This window comes from Solanum tuberosum, unplaced genomic scaffold (genome assembly GCF_000226075.1).
Source record: "Solanum tuberosum cultivar DM 1-3 516 R44 unplaced genomic scaffold, SolTub_3.0 scf00300, whole genome shotgun sequence".
Lineage (NCBI taxonomy): Eukaryota > Viridiplantae > Streptophyta > Magnoliopsida > Solanales > Solanaceae > Solanum > Solanum tuberosum.
Window position 1 is genome coordinate 118,381 of NW_006239221.1, and position 22,556 is coordinate 140,936.

Sequence of the window (22,556 nt, forward strand, 5' to 3'; positions counted from 1 at the left end):
AAGTTTGTTTGAAAATAACATAAAAAGTAACGTAAATTAAAGAAAAATAACAACTAAAAATATTTAAGAATCATATAAGAAATTTAGTTGAGTTTCGTAAAAGTACCTACGTCACATAAAATGGAACAGAAAGAGTAATATATATTATTTGAAAATGATATAAGAAGTGCTATAAATCACAATAAATTAACAACTTCAAAATATATTTAACAAAATCACATACAAAAAATTATATAACTCTCCAAATTTCATCGGTGTCACATAAATTGAAACAAAGAACTACTCCCAATTTATGTTATTTACTTTCCTTTTTAGTCAGTCCCAAAAGAATGTCACATTTCTATATTAAGTAACAATTTGATTATAAAATATTTATTTTACCCTTAATGAAATAATTTACAGTCATACAAATTTATATCATTCATTTTGGACCACAAATTTTAAAAGTCTTCATTTCTTTTTTAAACTCCGTGGCGAATCAAACTACCTCACATAAAATGAGACGGAGGAAGCAATATACATTGGGCCCGCGCTGGCGCGGGAACCTAATAACTAGTATAATCATAAAAGAGAAATCAAATATAAGTTATAACACTTTAACTATTTAAATGATTTATTCTTGATCAAATATTTTTTAATAAAAATATGAATCTGATTTTGAAGAATGAGAAAAAGAAGAAGCCCCTATTGCACGGAAGGTCTATCAAAATACTTCAATTTTGGTCGAAATTACTGTTACGACACCAAATTTTATGGAGGACCTTTTACCCTCTGTACTATATTTAATAGTGTATTTTAAAGGTATATATGTGCTCACGTGGACACATTACTATTTATAATGATGCAATATTTATGATGTCCACGTGGGCACATATATACCTTTAAAATACACTATTAAATAGTACAGGGGTAAAAAGTCTTTTCCAAAGTTCAGTATTGTTACAACAATTTCGGTCAAAGTTCGGATATATTTCAGACCTTTTTCCCAAATAAATATGCAGAAAATTAATCATGATAATTTAATTTGAACTAAGAAACTTATAAATAAATTATTATTATTATTTTTATTTTTTTTAAAAAAGAAGAATTGTGTTCATATGCCTTGGGTCGATTCTGATAAAACCCAAATTGGTTGGCATGTTTAGAGTCCACTCGAATAATTTCAAACAAGTTAATTTTATTCAACAACAATATCATATAATGATATATATTCGAGATGAATCGTTGATTTACATAACTAGTTCATCACATTTGATATAGTAACACAAAATTATCGTGTATTGAAGCATAACGAAAGACTTCTAAGTTAAAATTCAAACTAGAAGTGATGCATGCGCAACACACTTGTCATTCGCTTACTGACAGAAAAAAAAATTCCAAATTCCTAGTGGTTGTTTGATCATGGGATGAAATATATTGAGATATTTCATGTGATAATTATCTCACTATCTATATGAAATAACCTATTCCACTATTTATACTGAAATGATGAAATAAATAATTCTAAAACTAAATACCACACACTATCAACCGTACAAAATAAAATAATCATGTAATTTTTTTTAAAGAAATTATTATCTTTATTCCACCAATCAACTATTCCTAATATTGTAGTTTCATCATTTTGAACAGCTATTAGGAATTGTGGAAGGGTAGATGTTGACTTTAGCCCTACACAAATTGAAATATGTTAATTAATTAAATGAAACATGTGTAGGATATTCGAATCTACATATATCCCTTCGGAATATGTCATTATTATTAACTAATTTGGGTAATCCCTAAATTAATTATGTGATCTGTCATTGGCATGAGAAAGTTGATGAACAAAGTTAACGCGTATAATAATAATATAACAATAATATATTTAATATATTATCATAAGTAGAATCTCAGAAAGATAAAGTTTACGCAAATCTTTTTCTAATTATAAGATAGAAAAAAAAAATCCGATAGATTTTCGGCTCAAAAGAATCACTTTCAAAAAAAAATTGAAAAAAAAAGAAAGATTAAATTATCAAAATGACAATATTCAAGAAAGAAAAGTATATATTGTATAATAATTAAGAATAATCAAACTAAAAGAAATAATAATAACAATAAAATTGAAATATAAGATAATGCTAATGTATTAGTAATATTACTAGATAATATAACAAAGTAGAGAAGCTTTAGAGTTTAGACTAGAGTCTTGCCCTTCCACTTCGACTTTGTATCTACTAATCGTTCACTCCTAATTATCGACTGTTCTCCTTACAATTTTCTTGTCGATCCATCTCTATCTCTTCAGATTTTTTCAACAAGTCAAGAATTAATAAACCACTTATACTTTCTTTTTCATAATTAGATCATTAAACATTCTATTTTTGCTTATGCTTTAGTTGTGACATTCAATTATTTAGAACATAATATTTTAAAGGGATAAGGGTCTGAAAAATACTTCAATTTTGGCCGAAATTGTTGTTATAATACCAAACTTAAAAAAGAACCTTTTATATCATGTACTATTTAATAGTGTATTTTAAAAATATATATGTGTCTATGTGGACATCATAAATATTACATCATTTTAAATAATAATGTGTCCACGTGGACACATATATACCTTTAAAATACACTATGAAATAATGCATAAATAAAAGATCTTCCATAAAATTTAATATCGTAATAGCAATTTCAATCAAAATTGAAGTATTTTTCAGACCCTTATCCCTATTTTAAATTAATGTAACACATAAAAAGCAAAGGAAGTCAACAAAAACAACTTCAACCACGTGTGAATCCCTGAAATTTGGAAGAAAGCGTGTTAAAAAAAAACCCAGCTCTATGCATTAAATTTTCGTGATACGTCCGATTCAAAGAAGGATCACATTACAAGAATCTATTATACGGAGCATAATTTAAAAAGAGAATTATGCTAAAGTATGAAACTAAAGTTTTATTTGTACACATAATTTGAATATTTTAAGTTATATTTTTCTTTTACATAAATATGAAAATTCCGCAAATTGTAAAATTTATAAAAAAAAATTTCTAAACCCTTATACAATTTTATCAAATGAGCAAACTATAGTTTATAAACAAGATATCAGAATATCCTAAAGTGTTGCATTGATAAATCTTATATCTCCATATTTTTTTAATTATAAATAAATGTTGTGATTTCAAGCTTTCAATATACATAATTTTATAAAAATTCAATAGCAACCAATTGCACTATACAGACAATCTCTTCATGCCGAACATGAATTTTTCTTTAAAATAATATATATAAATTTATGAATCAAATTTTACATTTAAATTTTTTAATGGTAGATCATAATTTCATAACACATATTTAAATATCTACTTAAATTAGCTATTTTTCCAGTTGAGAAATTAGCATGTTTAAAATACAAAACTAAATAATATTTTGATAATATTCTACATATCTCTAGTTTAAGGTCACATCAATTCGATACACTAAACTCCGACTAAAATCACAAAGGTCTAGGTACACTAAGCTCTCGAATCATAAATGTCTATTCTACCCAATCTGTAATTTCATAAAGTCATTTGATCTGAATACTAATGAGGAGTCGAAGACTATTTCCACATACATAAATTCATGACCTCCTTAAAACACGGTAATAACGTTACGAATTATACAATCCCCTTCTATTTTATAATCTGTGTCAAGTCAAAATCCTATAAATAAAATAGATTATACTAATATACTCTTCTCTCCCCTCCATTTGTCTCCGTTTTCTACTCACATAGCTTCCATTTTTTCTCTTCTCCAACATCATCAATGGAGGACGAAGAAGAAACACAGCAAATATTAAAAGTTCTCGAAGCACTAAAACAAGCTTCACAACAACTACAATCCAACCCAGAATCCGATACATCCGAATCCGATTCATCTTCTTCATCCGCCATTAAAGCTTTGCTCGAGCTCGACACTTACTCCGACCCAAACCTCTTAAACCTATCTCACCATCTCTCCGATCTCAAAACCCTAATCTCTTCTTTACATAAATCGAAACACAAACATGGTAGAATCAAATCATTCCTCACTCGCAGAGTCAAAACTCATGAAATCACAAAAGTCGCAGAATCAATCGAATCAGAAATCCAAGCTTGGATTGATCGAGAATCGATTACAAATCTCACTAATCAGCTCCAACAAATCCGTTTACAATCAAATTCATCGCAATACGAAGAAGAAGAAGATGAAATTGTTGAGAAATTAACTATTTTCCATGATCGATTGAGTCAGGGCTTCAACATCAACCTTCAGGATTTGTTATTGAAATCAAAAATATTCTCCGAACTCGAATTTCTCCTCTGCTGCAACTGTAATGTGCCTCAAAAAGTGCGTGAAAAAGCCGGATATGCTTTGAAAGAAGTTGTACTTTTCAACAAAGACGTATTCGTTGGGCAAGTTCTAATAGGTCAAACAATAAAAGCTTTAATTTCCATGGATTCATTGTGTTCATTGGAAGTCTTATCTTCTCTTATAAAAGCAATTAGAAGTCCTCTTGTTGATGTAATCGAATCCGTTGGTGGAATTTCAAAGGCAATTTCATATTTAAACTCCGATGATTTGCCATTCAAGGTAACTGCGATGGATTTTGTACTTGAAATTGGCTATTTTGGGAGGAAAGAAGCTGTAGAAGCAATGTTGAATTGCGGGTTGATTAACAAATTGGTGGAATTACAGAGGTCTGATTTGGGTGGTGATTTGATCGATTTGGGAAAAGTTCACGAGGATAGTGAAGAAGAAATAGACGAAGATGAACCCGAAGAAAAAGGGAAGACGAAGAAGAAGAAGAAAAGGGGAAATAGAGAAAAGAGATTTTTGGAGAAACATCCATTTGCGAGCTGTGTAGCAAGATTTACAGTACAATTGGAAGTAGGAGAAGGATTAAGGCAAAGAGAAAAAAGAGGATTTAAACAGGAGATATTGAAGAAGATTAGAGAAGCTTGTAATACTGATGCTGAAGCTGCCACCATTGTTGCTGAGGTTTTATGGGGTTCTTCACCTTGAACTTGGTTTCAGCCGGCAAGTAAGCATGCGAGCCGCGTACATCTAAATGTTTTAACTCATCTTTTACTGTGTCCAATTGAGCACTCTAACTTATAAAATGATTATCTAGTTATCTTCAAAATTTATGTGTCACGTCAGTATCACAGGATGAACGAGACATAACGGGGATGAGTTGAAGTGTTTAGTTATGTTTGAAATCAAGTTGAAGTGTGTGTAAATGTGCATTCTCAAAGTTCAAGTGTTTGTTGGCTTGAATGCCAAATTTCAAAATTATTGTGTAAGTATGATTTTTTTTTAGAAAAAAACTATTGGGGTAATTTTTGTGGATTAGTTTTATATTTGATTGTGGTACTTCTTGTTGTTGTAAAGGGATCCTGAAATAAATTCTATAGATTTTTCCTTTAAAAAATTTATATATTTATTTTTTATATTTGGTATTCAGTGTCTATGCTAGAACTCAATTTATTTAAAGTTTTTATCTGAATTTCATGTATATATAGCTGAAATTTAGTTATTTTTACTTGAACGTTAGGCATAAATATGTAAACTTCAATCATATATAACTTCAAATAGTATATATTTGAGATTGTTATGATATAATAGTCATGCAATTTTTTTTAAAAGTACAAGTTAAATAGTAGTGTTTAAATAATATCGTTATGAAAAAAAGTCTCACAACTAGTATCAGTTATGTGAAATATAAAAGAAATATTTCTTTTTAATTATTATGTAACTCACATATAACATTTTTATTATATAAAAACTTATTTTTTGTCTCACGAAAAAGTGAACCCAAATCTTATGCTTTATAAGGTTTGTAAAATGCTTATAAATTAACGCATGGTTGTGCCAATCATTGTGTCCTAATAGTTAGATTATTTCTAAGCACTTATTAAAAACATCCCTAATATTTACTTCGTTTCTTTTTAGTTGTTTTATTGTGTTTTTTGAAAGTCAATTTAGCTCATTTTCAAAGTTACATAAGATTACATTAATATATTTAAAACTAAAAATTTAGATATTTACAAACTATAGGAAAAATACTATAAATTGCAATTTTTTCATATGAATATGATAAAAAAAAAATACATTATAAAATGTTAGTCAAAATTATTATCATTTGACTCTAAAAAAGAAAATCATGACAACTAAAAAGAACCAAAGTGAGTATTAAATAATGGAATTTCTTAGTATATTGGTTTGATTTTATTAATGAATTAATCTCAAACAAAATGAAAATTGTGGATTTTTAATAATTACTATATTGCATCTTTCTGTCCCCTCCCCTCTTTATTTATTTATATGGTAATTAGTTGCAATAAAATATATATTTTTATTAAAAAAATAAATGAAAGATCAATGGGATAACACTGCGATATATATACAAATAGACAGGTGGAGAAAACACTAGCAAAGATAAATACGTAATTATTATTTAATTGGTTATAAGAGATAACAAGTTATCTTGACTTCGTGTTTTCTTTATTTTTTTCTAACTAATTTGTAGTGCTTTTACTTGAATAAAAAATCTATCAATTTTTTTTTCTATCTAAACTTAAGAATAAAATTTGCATAGGTACACTATTTTCTTCGATCTCATGAAATTATACAAAGTATGTTTATTATGATTTATTTGTATTTTATGAAGTGAAATCGAAGGTCAAAATAGTCAAATATCCCATGTAGCAAAATGGGGACAAGACGTGTGGTTTATAAAGAGTCCTTTCGTATTTTGGGAATTTTGAATGATGGATTTCTTGTTTCTTTCATTATAATTTTGGGAAACTTTTGCAAATAGTCATTATAATAAATTTAATTATGCTCCATAGCTATAATTTGCATATTTACGGGCTGTAGCTACGGTTTAAGCTGTCTCGTTTATATAATTCACAAATTTGTATAATTCATAGGTTTGTATAATTTGCGGGTACATTTGTATAATTCAATTATTTTTGTATAAACTCAAAATAATTAACGACTTTATACAATTACAAACATCAGAAGTGTAAACAGTTATACAAATTATATTATACAAATTTTGAATTATACAAAAGTTATACAAATTTCAAATTATACAAACGTGCGAATTATACAAAACTAAAAAGCTTAGCCGTGTAATTATAGCTAAAAGTAGATCGCGAATTATAATTAAGGCAAACTATAGCTATGTTAACTAATTAACTAATATATATTTGCTTATACGCGTAATTTTCCCTAATTTATATGACGTGCAATTAGAGGTGTTAAATGTGTGAGTTAGATCAAATATGAACGAGTTGAAAATGAGTTAGTATAAGATGTTTCTCAACGATGGCGGCAAAAATATTTAAAAATCAACCAAATATGAAAAAAATGATAAATATTCATCTATATCAAATACACTCTAGACATTCCCTCACTTTTCATATTTTACTCATATTTACTTATATTCATTTGGGTTAAATATTAATCGAAACTTAAATTTTATCGATTAAAAAAATTATTCCCAAAATATAAGCTGATTAGATAGATAATAAAATATGAGCTCATTTTGATAGCACTACGTGTGACCAGACAAAGAAAAAAAGAGAAGAAGATAAAAGGCATATTGCATGAATATTCTCTTAATATTTTTCTTTAAAAGTAATAAAATTGACTAGCATTATCGAGACTATTTTGGTATTTATATGCTTGTCATACTTTAATGGGAAAAATGATAAATATATCCCGAATTATCATAAATGGTATGCAGATACCTTTCGTTATATTTTTGGGACATTGATACCCCTACAGTCCAAAAACTAGAGCATATATGCCATGCACTCTAACGGAAGACTAAATAGGGACACGTGGCGCAATCTTATCCGTCGATAAATATTGGATCGGTGGATAAGATTATGACACGTGTATATCCGTTAGTATAAAGAGTATATATGCTGCAGGGGGACCAATATCCTAAAAGTATGACGGAGGATATTTGCATTCCATTTACGATAGTTCAGAATATATTTATCCTTTTTTCCTACTTTAATTGACTAATAAAAAAAAATACGCGCATGTCTTCACGGCACTAATTAGTATAAGAAATTGATGATATGGGAGGAAGCTACCTGTATGAATATAATAATGGAAAATTGCTGAAGTCATTTTTTTTTTCTAAACATCATTATTTCTATTGACTATTGGAAGAAAAATATTTTTTAATACAGTTATATACATATTTCAAATAAATTATATACATGAAGCTATCGACAAGATTCGAAGCTAGATTTTGTATATGTTTTTGAAATAAAACTTCTAGAAAAAAAGGCCACACCTTTCATCGCAATTTAAGTGTATTGGAAGTTTTTATTAAAATAAAGACGTTTGAATCTGAATGATCGAACGGTTTATTTTTCAACATTTGAGTGCATAATTTATTTACTTTTAAATATAATAAATATATTTTTCAAATAAAAAATAGTAAGATATTAGAAAAAAAATGTTCATTTAATAAAATTACATTATTATTTGATTAAAAAAATATTGTGTTTGCTAGTAATAGTGGAGATGATTTGATATGGTGTTGGTGGACATGGTTTGTAATGATAGTAATAGTGATGATTGGTGGTAATGGCTAGTAATAATGGTGGTGATAGTCGTGATGTTGCAGATGGTTAGTGTTGTAGTGACTAACGCCAATTGGTGGTGGTAGTTGTGATGGGAAAGTTTAGTTGTTGTTAGTAGTTGACGGTGGTGACTAAATAATGTGTGATAGTTGACGATATTGTTGATGACAGTTAGTGGTAGTGTTAGTTGTAATGGTGGAGGCGGCTAGTAATAGGAATTAACCACCGCAGTGACAGTAGTGGCTGATAGTGTCGTGGTGGTGATGACAATGGTGGCGATTGATGGTGATAGTCGTAGTGATGAAGTTGATCGATATGAGTAACTCTATCCACCAATACAGATACGAGTAACTTTATCCACCAAGACTCTGTGAAAGAGAAAGATGGATGCTATTGCTCAAAAGAGCACAATAAATCATCTAATACTAGAAAATGCATTGAAAAAAGATCATCCTTCTGGCATCACAACTAGGATCCTGCTAGCTTTTTTCAAGCTAATTATTACAAGATCTGCAGAAAACTTTTGTATGCTCTTCTAAGTTACTCTACTATACAATTATTACTCAGATACAAAACTACTACAGTCATCTCAACTTTACCAGACACCAAAAAAAGAGTGTCTTTTTACCTATCCTGGATTTGATAAAATTGATCAAACGACAACGAAAACATATCAACCTTTGCTTGTTGCCATACTGCTTCACGGAAAATACCATAATGTGGAAATCAAACTCTTCGGTAGCTACTACATTTCTTGACATACTTCTTGAAAGCCTAGAGAGGCTGGCACCTAAGGAAAAATTTAGTGGCCTACTTTGAATCGAAAAGAAAAGTTCATCTCGCTTCCAGAGAGTCTTCAATAAGTTGGTCATTTCTCTTTCTGCGCAGCAGGGCTCTTGCAATGGAGAAAAGTGCGATAAAAGCAATTTCCATGCGCTCAGAGCTGCTTGTCTTGATGGAAACCTGGCCCATCTTTCGGTTATTGAGGTTTGCACTCACTGACATGTTTGTACCTCGGCTCACTCTGAAGTCAGTTTGTAAGTTTCCGCTCAACACCATTTCTTTGTTGAGAGAGAGAACTGTCATCGAGAGACTCAGACTTTCGTTTCTCACTGGATAATCCCTTCCTCTTAAAGTAGCTACAAAGCTCCCGCCATAGGCTGCTTGCCCAGCACCCCCCATCCGACCAGCATTCACATTAAACTTCAGTCTCTTTCCAATTGTAAAACTGTCTTCACATTTGGCACCAAGAAAATACTTATCCCCGAATGGTATTACAGAAATACCGCATTCAGTGACATTAGTTCTTAAATTTCTTACCTTTGCATTACTGTGGATAGTGCAGATCAGTTCTTTATTGGCAGATTGAACATCAAGACCAACCGCATAAGTGGGCCCACCTGGATTGGTGAAAGCTGCAGCAAACTCAGATTGAATACTGAAGTCTTGTTTGTCCTTGCTCATTTGTCCATTAACCGAGGCAAATATGTTTTTTCTTATTTCTGCACTGCTCTCGAGGTTAATTCCATCAAAGCTCACATCATGGTCCCATCCATTGGGATCAAGGACTGGTCTTGCAAGCCACTGTTCACTGGTGATGAGACACCTGTATCTGTGGATAGGGCAATCTGAATCAAAGCTTGGAGGAATAGCCATATCTGGCAAGAGAACTGGCTCTGGAGGGCCCTCCTGCTGGTTATCAGACTCATCATCCGGGGCTGCTTTACCCTCACTTGAAGAAACTCTCTTTTCTCTTTGTCGACGAGCTTCTTCTATCAGTTGTTTTTTCAAATAGAGGGTTTCTCGGTAGTCTAGTTCGTCAAGATAATCCTTCTTTTGGGAACCACTCAACCTTCCAAACTGAGACTTGGTCAGTATCCGAATAGGAGGTAACTGATCATATTCGTCGTCTTCATCATCTGAGACTAAAAGAGAAACCTCATCAATTTCATTCTCAGCTCCGCTGTGTCTTATCTGGGCACGATGCTTTAGAAAGGATGAGAGAAGATGCGGAAGAGAAGGCAATCGTCCTACATTTGATGGCCCCACCTTTAGGCTGTCTTCAAAGTCCAATAGGGTATTAACATCACTTAGAACTTTGGTGCATATGCACAACAATAATAACTGAGACTTCCACACCTGCCCATTAGGGAGAATCTTCTCTCCAGCATTATTGGTCTTACAATTGGGATCATTCTCCACCAAAATTACAGGATTTTCAAGCTTAGTGTCAGAGACTGCCTGGTGAATATAATGTTGGACCAAATCTGTGCAGGTGGTGACAAAAGATTCATAGTTAACAGGATATCCGTTTGTTCCTTCGCGAAGATTGAAGGAAGAATGAGTCATGACAAGGATAGTATTAAACCAAATTGCAGGACCAAAGACTTCCGTTATAAGCTTCAACAAGGGGAAATCACTGTAGCCCGTGTTGATCAAATCCAAGCGCTCAAAATACAGTACCATATCAGGCGTTTGTTTCCTTAAATATCGTTTCACAGAATGCAATATCTTCTTGTTTTTTCGGATATTACTGGGTGAGGGAGGCAATAAACCAGGAGTGTCAATAAACGATACTCTGATGCCATTTACCGTTCCCACAATCTCTTGAATATGGTCAGTAGCAGGCTTGAACGCGTTGGTTGCTGCTCTTGATTGGTCAAAAATGGAATTTATGGTTGAACTTTTGCCAACTCCAGTTCTACCCAGTACAAGGATCTTAAATGAGAAATCCAGTTGTGGTCGGCCAGCAGCTTCTTGTTCTGCTGCTATTACACGGGCTCTCTCAATTTTAAGATTTGCCCTTTTTAAATCCGATTCTCTAGCCCGTATCAGTGATGCCAGCTGGATCCGGTATAAGACCTTTGATACCAGAAGGTTGTCCTCGGACAGGCCAAAACGTTTAAGAAGGCGCAAGAATGTAATCTGAAGGGCTTCAATCTTTACCACTGGACTAGGTTTCTCATCAACCCTAAAATCCGACTGAAAAGAATCTTCGCCCATCCGTTGTTGTGAATGAAAATTATTTGTATTCTCTGTATGCTCTTGATTATCATTGGAAGATTGTATTGTATTGTCTATTCTAGTTGTTGTAACCAAATCAGCAGTGTGAGCTGAACCAAAAGAAGAAAAGAATGTCATCAACAATTTGAGACAACAGCGATAGATGTGGAGATCAACAGTCAATTAATTAAAATAGCGAAGTGCATATGGGCTAGCATTATTCTACAAATTCATAAAATTCTTCCAAAACTATCCACTATCCAGTTAACTAGTAGAACAATAAAGTCCAAAAGGATATGCCAAAGTAAGATGCTATTTCAATTGACACTAACTAGGGATCCTAACATAACAACCTTTACGACCATTACAGGATCTGCATACAAGCACGCTCCTATCAACAGATAAAACATTGATACATGGTTTTATTTGCTGTCATTATCTTTTACACAAACCAACAGTAATTCTGGTCTTTTTGTGCTTCTTTTAGTTTTCGAATGACTTGATATTCTTGGGAATGTATTACTTACCAGAACAAAAGAAAGTGCCTAACCCATTGAATGTGTGAAATGTGCCTTAGAAACAAAATTTTGGAATTAATAGCAGTCCCCAATGAACCGTTGCACTTTGGATGCACACAAATTAATGGTGTACTTAAATAATTTTGATAAAAGGTCTACATAAATAACACACACAAAACCATGTAATGATGATAAACAAGGAATGTAGGACTCTTTTTTTTATTTAAAAAAACGATTGTGATGACTCTCTTTCCCTCCCTCCCTCTCTCTTGCCTTCAACCATTCCCTCGGTAAAAATACAAATAATTAAATAAATAAGCTACTTCACATCGAGAGTTGAAAAAAAATCTCCCATCTCTACAAGTACTTAATTATCTTGTTATTTTTCTTTCTAATAAATGCATTTGATTAAGATGTTTTCAAAATATGTACTTCCTCTGTCCCAATTTATATGTTTGACAGAATTTTGTTAATACACAAGCCTCCCAAATTTCAAAAATTTAACTTTGATGTTGTGTTTTCTCAATCAAACTGTCTTTTTCACAATTATTTATTTTCTGTTACTATCACTAATATAATATATATGTCACATTTTATATCTTAAACTCCAGGACTCGAGTACCATAATATAAAGAAGATTACAGGGGGTGCTAGGCATCCGGAATCTGGGAGTGGGTTCATATCAAATATCAATTGGTTTTACTCTCGTACTCTAAAAACTCTTCAAAAATGTCAAGGGGTGTGTATCGGATTGGCCAAAAGTAGTGTATTTTTGGAGAATCCGACACGGGTGCGGCATCGAAAGTGAAGAGTCCCCGCAACTTAGCTAAAATGTGAAGCATGTAGTAATTGTTAAGCTGAACACAGTATTTGTGATCAACAAAAATCAAAAAATCACTTTTGTCTATATAATCAACACAATAATAGTAGAAATGTAGTGCACCCAAGGGTGTGCCCTAGTGGTCAATGAAGTGGGTTGAAAACCACGAGGTCTCAGGTTCAATTCCCAGTGTAGCCAAAAAACACAAGGTGATTTCTTCCCATTTGTCCAAGCCCAGTACATGTGCTGATGAGAGAAGTAGCAAGTACCCCGTGGAATTAGTCGAGGTGTGCGCAAACTGGCCCGGACACCACGGTTATCAAAAAGAGAAAGAACGGTAAAAATGTAGTAAACTAATGAAATAGAAGAGCCTTGTTACGCTTCTAGTAGCAAACTAGTTGATTTCGCGGAAGATGTTATGACTGATTTGCAGTGCCCAATGATATTAACTATGATTATATAGAGTATAAAGTAATAGATATCTCTTCTCATTCAGCCAAACAAGAACTCATTAACTCACCAATTTGTAGCCTAGGACCATTTAGATTTATTTCTTTCTATAATGTAACAAAACCATAAAGCCTAAAGTAAAATAGCATTACCTTAAAAGGAAACAGTTTAAAAGTTTAACAATTAGCTACTTGAAAAAGTTATGCATGTACTCCTTGTTGCACGGGAGGGTAAAATTTGTAGTCAGAAAGCATAAGATGGGATAATGTAGAACATCATTCAAAAAACCAAGGAAACTCTGAAATAGATTTTTCACTTCTACACTACAATTTCTATTGCTTATTTTAAAGAGAAACGAACTCATAATTCTGTTGAGTTTCTTTTAAATAGCTGTAGATCTATCTTCTAAGGGCTGAAAAGGTAAACCATCTAAGCAGTAGCAACAACAACATACCCAGTGTAGTCCCACAAGTGAGGTTTGGGGAGGGTAGAGTGTAAACAGACGTTACCCCTACCTTGGGAAGTAGAGGGTGTTTCTGATAGACCCTCCCCTACCTTGGGAGGTAGAAAGACTGTTTCCCATAAACCCTCGGCTCAAGGAAAAACATTACAAAGAAGGTCGAAAAAGAAATGGCGGGAGTGAAGAAGTCATGGCAAAATACTATAGAAGTATGTCTAAGCATTCTGTGGGGAAAAAAAGGAAATGTAACTACAACAAAATATTAAGATAATCGAAGTGCAAGAAACAACAAATAGTACCAAATATTGAAGGATAAGTAACTACAGGAGTAATACTACTACTACTAGTATGGAAAGATAAGCGAGACAACACAATACACACTACTACCTACTAACCTACCACCCTAATCCATGTCCTCCACAGTTTCCTAACTAAGGTCATGTCCTCGGTAAGCAAATTACATAAAATTCTAGCATAACCCAACTTGAATCCCAAATGCAGGAAAAGTAATTTAGTTCCCTTTTTATTTTTAATATAATCTACAATCGTTTCTTGTTCCTTGCAACTTTGAAATGGTCCTAAATAGGGAAATACATTGTGCCACTAAATTTCTGCAACTTCCTCTATTCTCAATATGCATCACTACCTTGTGAGTCTTGCCCAATGAAAACCACCAGCAAGCACGCAACTGTCACGCCCAAGGGTACTGAACACTATAAATACAGCTCATATTATTCAGATCAACATGACCCTTCGGGGTGGCCCAGTGGTTTGGGCTTGGGACTTCCATGTTGGAGGTCTCAAGTTCGAAACCCCTTGCCAGCGAAAGCAAGGGGTTTGCCTTCTGGGTCGAGCTCGTCGCACCAGGCTTGCCTAGTGCGGGTTACCTCTCCTATGTGGTTTGCGAGCTATTGCATAGGAGCGGGGGTTTTACCCTGTGCGCACCCAAAGGGTAGCGGCTGCGGGTTTCCCTTATCATCAAAAAAAAATTATTCAGATCAACATGCTATTACTTTTTGTAAACCCAACATGAATAGATAAACAAAAAGAGCTACCCACTCTTTGAACTTGTCAGAGTACCTAAAGCTGATATAGTGGTCAAAAACTTGATTCAACCACCAAAAAATTTGTTTCACCTGTTAATAGAAACTATAAAAGAAAACCAAATATCAGGGCATCTCTCACTTTATAGCATAAAAACACTACTTCTTGTGTAAAACTTCAGAAGATCTCTGTTTAAGAACATAAAAGCAACTTCAGCTGGAAAGTCTACATCAAGCTCCATCAAACAAATTAGACATGCTTTAACTACTTTGTATACCCAAGAATGTACAGCAAAAACCAACAACGGAAATGTTGAAGCTATAAGACAATCAGAAACACCGTTGCCATGCTAACATGCAGCCATTATTCCAATGAAATAGCAAGAAATTAGAGGTGAATTATTAATCATAGTGCATGAAGGACAATTACCTGGGTGGTCAAACCCTTGATCAGGATGCTCCTCTGATAAAAAGTTATCTGATGCTAAAAGTGGTCTTGACGAGGCTACTGACTTGGTTATCAACTGTGACAGGACCCAGTCCTTGAAGCTCATCATGTTTCCTGCACACAAAAGGACAAGGATTATCACAATTAATGCAGCTTGCCCCTTGTAGTATAAGACTTTAGGTGGCAACACCAACTGAAGATGTTCATACAATTGCATCATAGAAAGAATGCAATAGCATGCACCAATAAATAGACTACAGAGAAATTCTTATATTAAAAATCGTGATTGGACCTGTCTGGTAAAGAGAATAATCTAAAGAACAACATACCCAGTGTAGGAGGGTAGATATACCTGAGCTTACCACTAAGACAATGTTCAATTGGAATGTGAATGTGTGACTTAGTTAGTCCTAATTACTTTTCGGGGTGAAGTGAAGAAGGGGAACTCTCGAACTGCTTGAATAAGAACACTACCTCAAGATGATTCCAGGATATTTCAACCAAATTACTGGACCAAATATGGAACAAACCAAATATGGTGATTCACCATCTATTGATCAGTTTACTTCACAATATCAGTATCATAGTTTCACTCTATTGTTTCACAGTTGCAGAAATGCCAAGTAAGGCTATGTACAGTACGCTCAATGTGCTCCATCCCTTCCTTGGACCCCGCACATAGAGGGAGTTTAATGCACCAAGCTTACCTTTTAATATTTCAACTTGTCATCTATTTGATGAGTGATATTTCCTACATAAACCATACCTACGTGGAAGTTTGCGAAACATCAACCAAGAAAAAAATAAGAATACCTAGTTTTAATTTAAGATGCAAAAAAAATAATCTACAGTCCTTATTTATGCCTTTTCCTTAATCAAACAAGATAAACAACACCACCAAGTGAACTATGCTTTCTAGATCAAGGCAGCTTTCTGAAATAAACTTACAAATTAACAAATACAACAACAATAACTATATCTCAATCCTAAACTAGTTGATCCTAGCTTTATGAATCTTTAAATATTTAAAAATACATAAAAATCATCAATTTCCTTCTGCATGTCAACATCCAGGAAAACAGGAAAGAGTTAAGAACACGTGGTCAAATACATACCTGGTTAACACTTACTTCCCATCAGCATTGAAGAAGAGCTTCAAAACTACAAAAATGACCCAAAAATTAGCAAAGTACTCGTGAAACCCAAATCCCAGACCAAGAATCTACCTTTTTATGGTTTATCAACTGAATTAAGCAAAACCCATTTCAAAAAATCAAAGATAAAACAAATCCCAGATGCTAAAAACTGGAAAGAACTCCAATTCCAATTCAAAATAACAAAACCCAGATGCTAAAAACTGGTAAAAACTCAAATTGCAATTCAAAATAACAAAGCCCAGATGCTAAAAACTGGAAAGAACTCAACTTTCAATCCAAACTAACAGAACCCAGATACTAAAAACTAGCAAAAACTCAACTTTCAATTCAAAATAACAAAACCCGGATGCTAAAAACATGCAAAAACTCAAATTTCAATTCAAAAAACAAAACCCAGATGCTAAAAACTAGCAAACACTGACAAAACCCAGATGCTAATAACTGGCTAGAACTCAAATTCCAATTCAAAATGCTACAAAATTTTTTAAAAAAAATTGAGTATATTCATGGCAAAACAGAGAATATAGAAATTGGGAATTTTTTTTATACCAAACTTATGATAGAGTTCAAGAATTGGGTTCTCGTGGATCGAAATTGATTGTGAAGAGACCAAGTTTTTTTTGGTTTATGAGATAAGACACATGATTTTGTTGTAGTGATTCTCCGCCCTAAAATATAATAATTCCCACATATGATTTTTGTCTTTTGTTTTTCATTATTTTTTTCCTTTTTTCCATCTTGAAGAAAAAATAAATAATAAAAAAGGAAAAAGTTTAAATTTGTTTTTGAACTATGATAAGTTATTCAAAATTATGTTTTGGTAATAGTGATATTGGAAGTAAATTTTAAAGTTTTATCTTTTAATGTTTGTTTGTCGAGGGTTGTTTTGCTTTCCGAGGATTTAGGTCTTGTTGATGTTTGTCTTTGTACTAGTTGTATTATTGTAGCTTCTTGATTTTGATACATGTTATTGTATGTTGTTTATTGTGTTTTGATTATTGCACTATTTTGTTGTTTCTCGTTTTTTTTTCTTGTAGGTTTTGAATGGGTTCCTTTGTTAGTTAATATGTTCTCTCGTTTTTTTTTCTAGTAGGTTTTGGACGGGTTCCTTTGTTAGTTATATGTTCTCTATATTGTCTGCTTCTTCTTTGTATTTGGATTTGCTACTCCTTGAGCTGAATGTCTTTCAAAAACACTGTTTCTATAGGTACTGTTAAGTTTACTTACACTCTATTCTTTCCAAACCCCACTTGTAGATTTCACTTTTAAATAAGAGTTCGAAGTGGTGCTATGAAGGTGAGATGTTGTATGTTGGAAGGTGGTGATTGCTAGTTATGAAACTTGTTTTCTCTATTCCTGTCGGGAAGATCATTTTTCTCACTGGTAGGTTTTGGACAGGTTCCTTTGTTAGTTAATATGTTCTCTCGTTTTTTTTTCTAGTAGGTTTTGGACGGGTTCCTTTGTTAGTTATATGTTCTCTATATTGTCTGCTTCTTCTTTGTATTTGGATTTGCTACTCCTTGAGCTGAATGTCTTTCAAAAACACTGTTTCTATAGGTACTGTTAAGTTTACTTACACTCTATTCTTTCCAAACCCCACTTGTAGATTTCACTTTTAAATAAGAGTTCGAAGTGGTGCTATGAAGGTGAGATGTTGTATGTTGGAAGGTGGTGATTGCTAGTTATGAAACTTGTTTTCTCTATTCCTGTCGGGAAGATCATTTTTCTCATTTTTGAAAAACTTCTTTTAAAATCAAACATAAAAAAATTGAAAAGCGACCAAACACACACAAAGACATCTATCCAAAACCATTGAAACTTGATTATCCAAGAAAAAAGACATGAAAGAAGAAACATGTTCCTTCTCATTTGAAGTTGCTATTACTATTATTTATCTATGGTTAGCCACAAAAAAATAGAAAGGTTACACTAATTATCTCTTTTGCAAGGGATAATATTTTTTGTTGCCAAAATTTCCTGAATGTAGGAGAGTATGTGTGCCTTGTTAAAATTCAGGCTAAGATTACACTCCAACTGAGAATTGAAAACTCAAAGCAGCAGCAGCAGCAGCACCACCACCACTGTGGAGCAAATAATGTCTACATATCGCGAGCTTACAGGTGATTTCAATCTGGCGTTGCTGCATTGGTACTTCGCGAGTAGTGAGTTTCCTTCTAGCTAACCTGTTTTTCACTAGCCTTGTAGTAAAGCATTTTCTGCACATAGAACATCATGTATCCTTGTGCAGCTCTAACGATGTTCTCACTCACCTGAGTGATCCAAGCATCATCGCATTTGTACCATTGATTACTTAACCTCAGATATGTTACGTAATGACCAGCATCAAGTTTACCGGTATGGGTGATGACAGCAAACAACTCAAATTCCGAGGATGATTCACAGGATGTGTCTTGCTCGTCCCCTTCAAAGGAGAAGATTCTATTTCCAAATCGACTCCTCAAGATAGACGAAGAGAGGTAAGGCGACATGTCCAATGAAAAAGGAAACTGTAGGTAGTGATCAACCTTCCTCGACATTTTCTTAATCACGGAATGCTCAAACCGTTTGATATGGAAGCAAGAAACCAGAGGCAGTTTTCTTATGGACATCTGTTTAAGAGATTCCTGTCTCACTTGACAATGTTGGCAGAAGAACTTTTGATCAGAACCCAATTTCTCAGGTCTTGTAAAATGATCTAAACATCCCATCAATGTAGAAAGTCGACCATTTTGGCTAGACTTTCCGGGTTCTGCTTCTTTTTTCTTGTGAGATTTATGAGACTTCTTTGATGTCACCTTTGCTGAAGTCCCCTGGCTCAGTTCCAAGTCCAAGGAGATGTCGATGCATGGATCATATGTAGTAGATGTGAAGCCACAAGCTGTACACATGACATCAGACCGCAAGATTCCAGAAAATACTCTGTGAGCAATGCAACAGTCTCCGCTGCCTGTGCCAAAGAAAAAGATTCGGTAAATAAGATGAAAGATCGCAGATGACAAAAGGAAATGAGTACTCCAAACAAGTTACGTACGTAACACATACTTCAATATACACTGTTTTAAACGTTCAACACACTTTATAAAAAGCAATAGGGCCCTAGTGACATCATAACGTTTTATGAGTTATTGCTAACAAAACAACAAGGGTCCTATGAGGAAAGGCAATCAACACAAAGTGTAGCTTAAAATTAATATGGTCTTGCAAGGCACATTTTTTTTCTTGAAAGCTCTAATATTTAGAACTATAGGCTATAGCTCCTTGTGCACAATATCTAAATGCTAAATAATGTGAAGTGTGGACAATCTATTACCTCAATTCTAGCTCGTAGCCTCGTACTAATCTTAATCCTCTAATTTAGAGGAACGAGTGTAGGTCTGGATGTTTTTTAATCATAGTGCAGGTGACTTAATTGAAATTAAAGTACAACATTACGATATCACAAATGAATTGCTGCTAAAGAGTCACCCCTCTAATGATTGCTCTTCTAAAGAAATGCAAGGAACCAAGAGATTAGACCCACAAGAATAATATGACATGGGGGCTAAAGACAATGACAAAGCTTTCTTGAAGGTTTACCCTAAAACATGGTAAAAGTGCGAGTTAATACGAGAATTATTTAGTAAAAGATAACTCCTATTCTGAAATAAAAAAAACTAACCAAACTGAGACTTACTCGGGAGAGTAGGAGGAAATCTTTTTGCTTTTGTGAAACATCTCTAAGCCTGATAGCAAATATCAACTGGTATATTGCCTATGGCAAAGAAAGGACCTAAACCACAACCTGCAGTCAAATGTTACTATCCTTTTTCAGTGACGAAGGAAGTATGGATCGCCGTGAGAGAAGAGATTCTAGAACAACAAAGATAAGCCTATCAAGTAGATCCTAAGTGCCTAACAAGATGCTTGAATACATTAATCTACTTCCGACAGAAATTGCCACTTCCACCCCCTCCTCCTACTCCCAAGAAAATTTCAACAATTTCACCTGCTTAGGTACCTTGACTTTTGCTGTAACTAATCCACTTAGTTATTTGAGGTTTTTAGGTTTATGTTATTATACTTTATTACATTACATATTACAACAACATACCTAGTGCAATACCACAAGTGGTTAATTCAGGTCAATTTAAAACAATGATAATTTATAAAATATAGAAACTTTGCAGCTAACAAAGGTTATGAAATATAAGGCTTGAAAACCCAAAGCAACTTTTCACTATGTCATCAATTATCATGACCAAGATTGAAGACTTCTCATATTTAACTCTATTACTCAAGCATAATACAGTAAGAAATTTCTTAGTGAAAAACGAGAAAATTTGCAAACAGTGTTCTTACGGCGGCTACACCAAGGCCTGAAGGACCACACAAATAATTGATCAGGTACTTTATCTCTTTTATAAATATTAAAATATTAGGTATTAGGGGTTACGTTTCTCCAACAGATAATTTTTTTTAAAAGAACTTTTTACATTGCTTATCACAAATTTAAAATAGCCTGATAAGCATCATGGACAAGCAAGAACTCATGTCAAGGTCAAATATGCATACAACAGAATAGGCTACAAAAATGCAAGAGTCGAAAAATAGGGATTTTGGGTGATGGGGGAGAAAAGATGGGAAACTAACAGACTCTACCGCAACAAATAAATTTACCTGGACTTGGGCCCTTCCCCTTATCATTCTGCATTGTTTCATGAATCCCATCAAGCACGGAAATGAAAAACTCATGAGCATCCTGCTGTTCATAACTTGCAAGATTTGATGCATGCTTCCACCAGCTGTTCGGGAGAAAATTTTACATCCATCAAAATCAGATTTAGTATAGGGCTGCAACTACATACTCAACAAAAATCTACATCCAATTAAACATAATACATCTGCATTATATCACAACCAACCTACACACCACTGGCTAAATCTCACTTTTACGAACAGAAAAGGGTGATACATACACCGCCAACATTAAGAATTTGATCTTGTCCCAATATCATTAGTAATGAAGAGTACAACCAAGCTAAATTAATGAACCATTGGAATTTAGAGGTGGACCCAAAATTTAAAGCCAATCAATTGACAGCAGGTGTAGTCTATTATATACATTAACAACATATTACGCTGACCTTACTCCTGCCTTTAAAAGAAAAAGAGACCGTTCCTGATAGACCCTTAGCTCAAAACAGATGAAAATGACAGACAGCAGCAACAAGCAGGCAAACATATTTACATTATTTAACTTTTTCTTGCAGACATATAAACGGTTTTAGCCGAAGGCACCTCTATTCTATGCAACCATACCATAGTTTCTACAACAAAGCCAAACACAATCTCAATAAACCAACAAAAGACGACTAAATGCAAACCTGTAGAGGAACTTTGCTGGACTAATAGGGGTCTGATTGCCAGAGAAAACCGCAGAAAACACTGCATCCAAATCACAAGCCAAACACAACACAGGGTTCTTGTTTGTATTATCACTACTTCTTGTTACGATAGTACTATTCTTTCGTTGGCAAAAATATCTATTATGTTTATCACTTAGAAAGTAATTCCTCAATGGTGGTGTATGAAGCAATGCTTGAAGTACTGAGTTCATAAAACAAGTGTTTCCAAGATTGTTAAGTCCCCTCAAACCCCATTGTACTTCTGGGGTTGTTGAATCATTGTTCATTTGACTTGGAAATGGATTCGAATTCCCAACAATCAAAACTTGTTCATTCACATCAGGGGTCCATGGCTTATACTCCACCCGCCGCCTCTTTCTGGTACTCTCCACCGGCAGCAATGGAGTTTCTTGCATTGATCCAATCACAGCAGCCTCCGTTTGCGCCAGCACCACCGCGGCATCGAAATCGCGGTCGTACACCTGGTCCCTACACCCACAGCAGAATAGCTCAGCACGGTCGATATCCACAGCAATGCAATGCAGTGAACGATCGGAATCATCCACATCCACATCCGCAGGATGCGACGCCACGTGCACGTGACAGAACACTGCGGCGCACGTGACACAAGTATAAAGACGGTGCGGCGCTTGTCGA

General features: G+C 33.8%; 2 protein-coding genes across 2 annotated transcripts in view; both read right to left on the bottom strand.

Annotated features, from left to right (window-relative positions):
* Window positions 1-9,023: 9,023 nt before the first annotated feature.
* Window positions 9,024-17,177, bottom strand: LOC102578154 (translocase of chloroplast 90, chloroplastic). The gene is made up of 4 exons (XM_006359430.2): window positions 17,065-17,177; window positions 16,474-16,519; window positions 15,341-15,472; window positions 9,024-11,729 (listed from the first exon to the last, which is right to left on the bottom strand). Exons 3-4 carry the CDS (start codon window positions 15,465-15,467, stop codon window positions 9,451-9,453), a joined length of 2,406 nt encoding a protein of 801 aa, XP_006359492.1. The 5' UTR covers window positions 15,468-15,472; window positions 16,474-16,519; window positions 17,065-17,177; the 3' UTR covers window positions 9,024-9,450.
* A 1,124-nt stretch (window positions 17,178-18,301) lies between these two features.
* LOC102594817 (ubiquitin carboxyl-terminal hydrolase 22-like) overlaps window positions 18,302-22,556 on the bottom strand; it is a 5,358-nt gene continuing 1,103 nt past the window's right edge. Inside the window, exons 2-4 of the mRNA XM_015314448.1 lie at window positions 21,879-22,556; window positions 21,172-21,296; window positions 18,302-19,462 (exon numbers count right to left, since the gene is read on the bottom strand). Coding sequence (XP_015169934.1) covers window positions 18,690-19,462; window positions 21,172-21,296; window positions 21,879-22,556 — 1,576 coding nt within the window. The 3' untranslated portion in view covers window positions 18,302-18,689. The remainder of the gene's footprint in view (window positions 19,463-21,171; window positions 21,297-21,878) is intronic.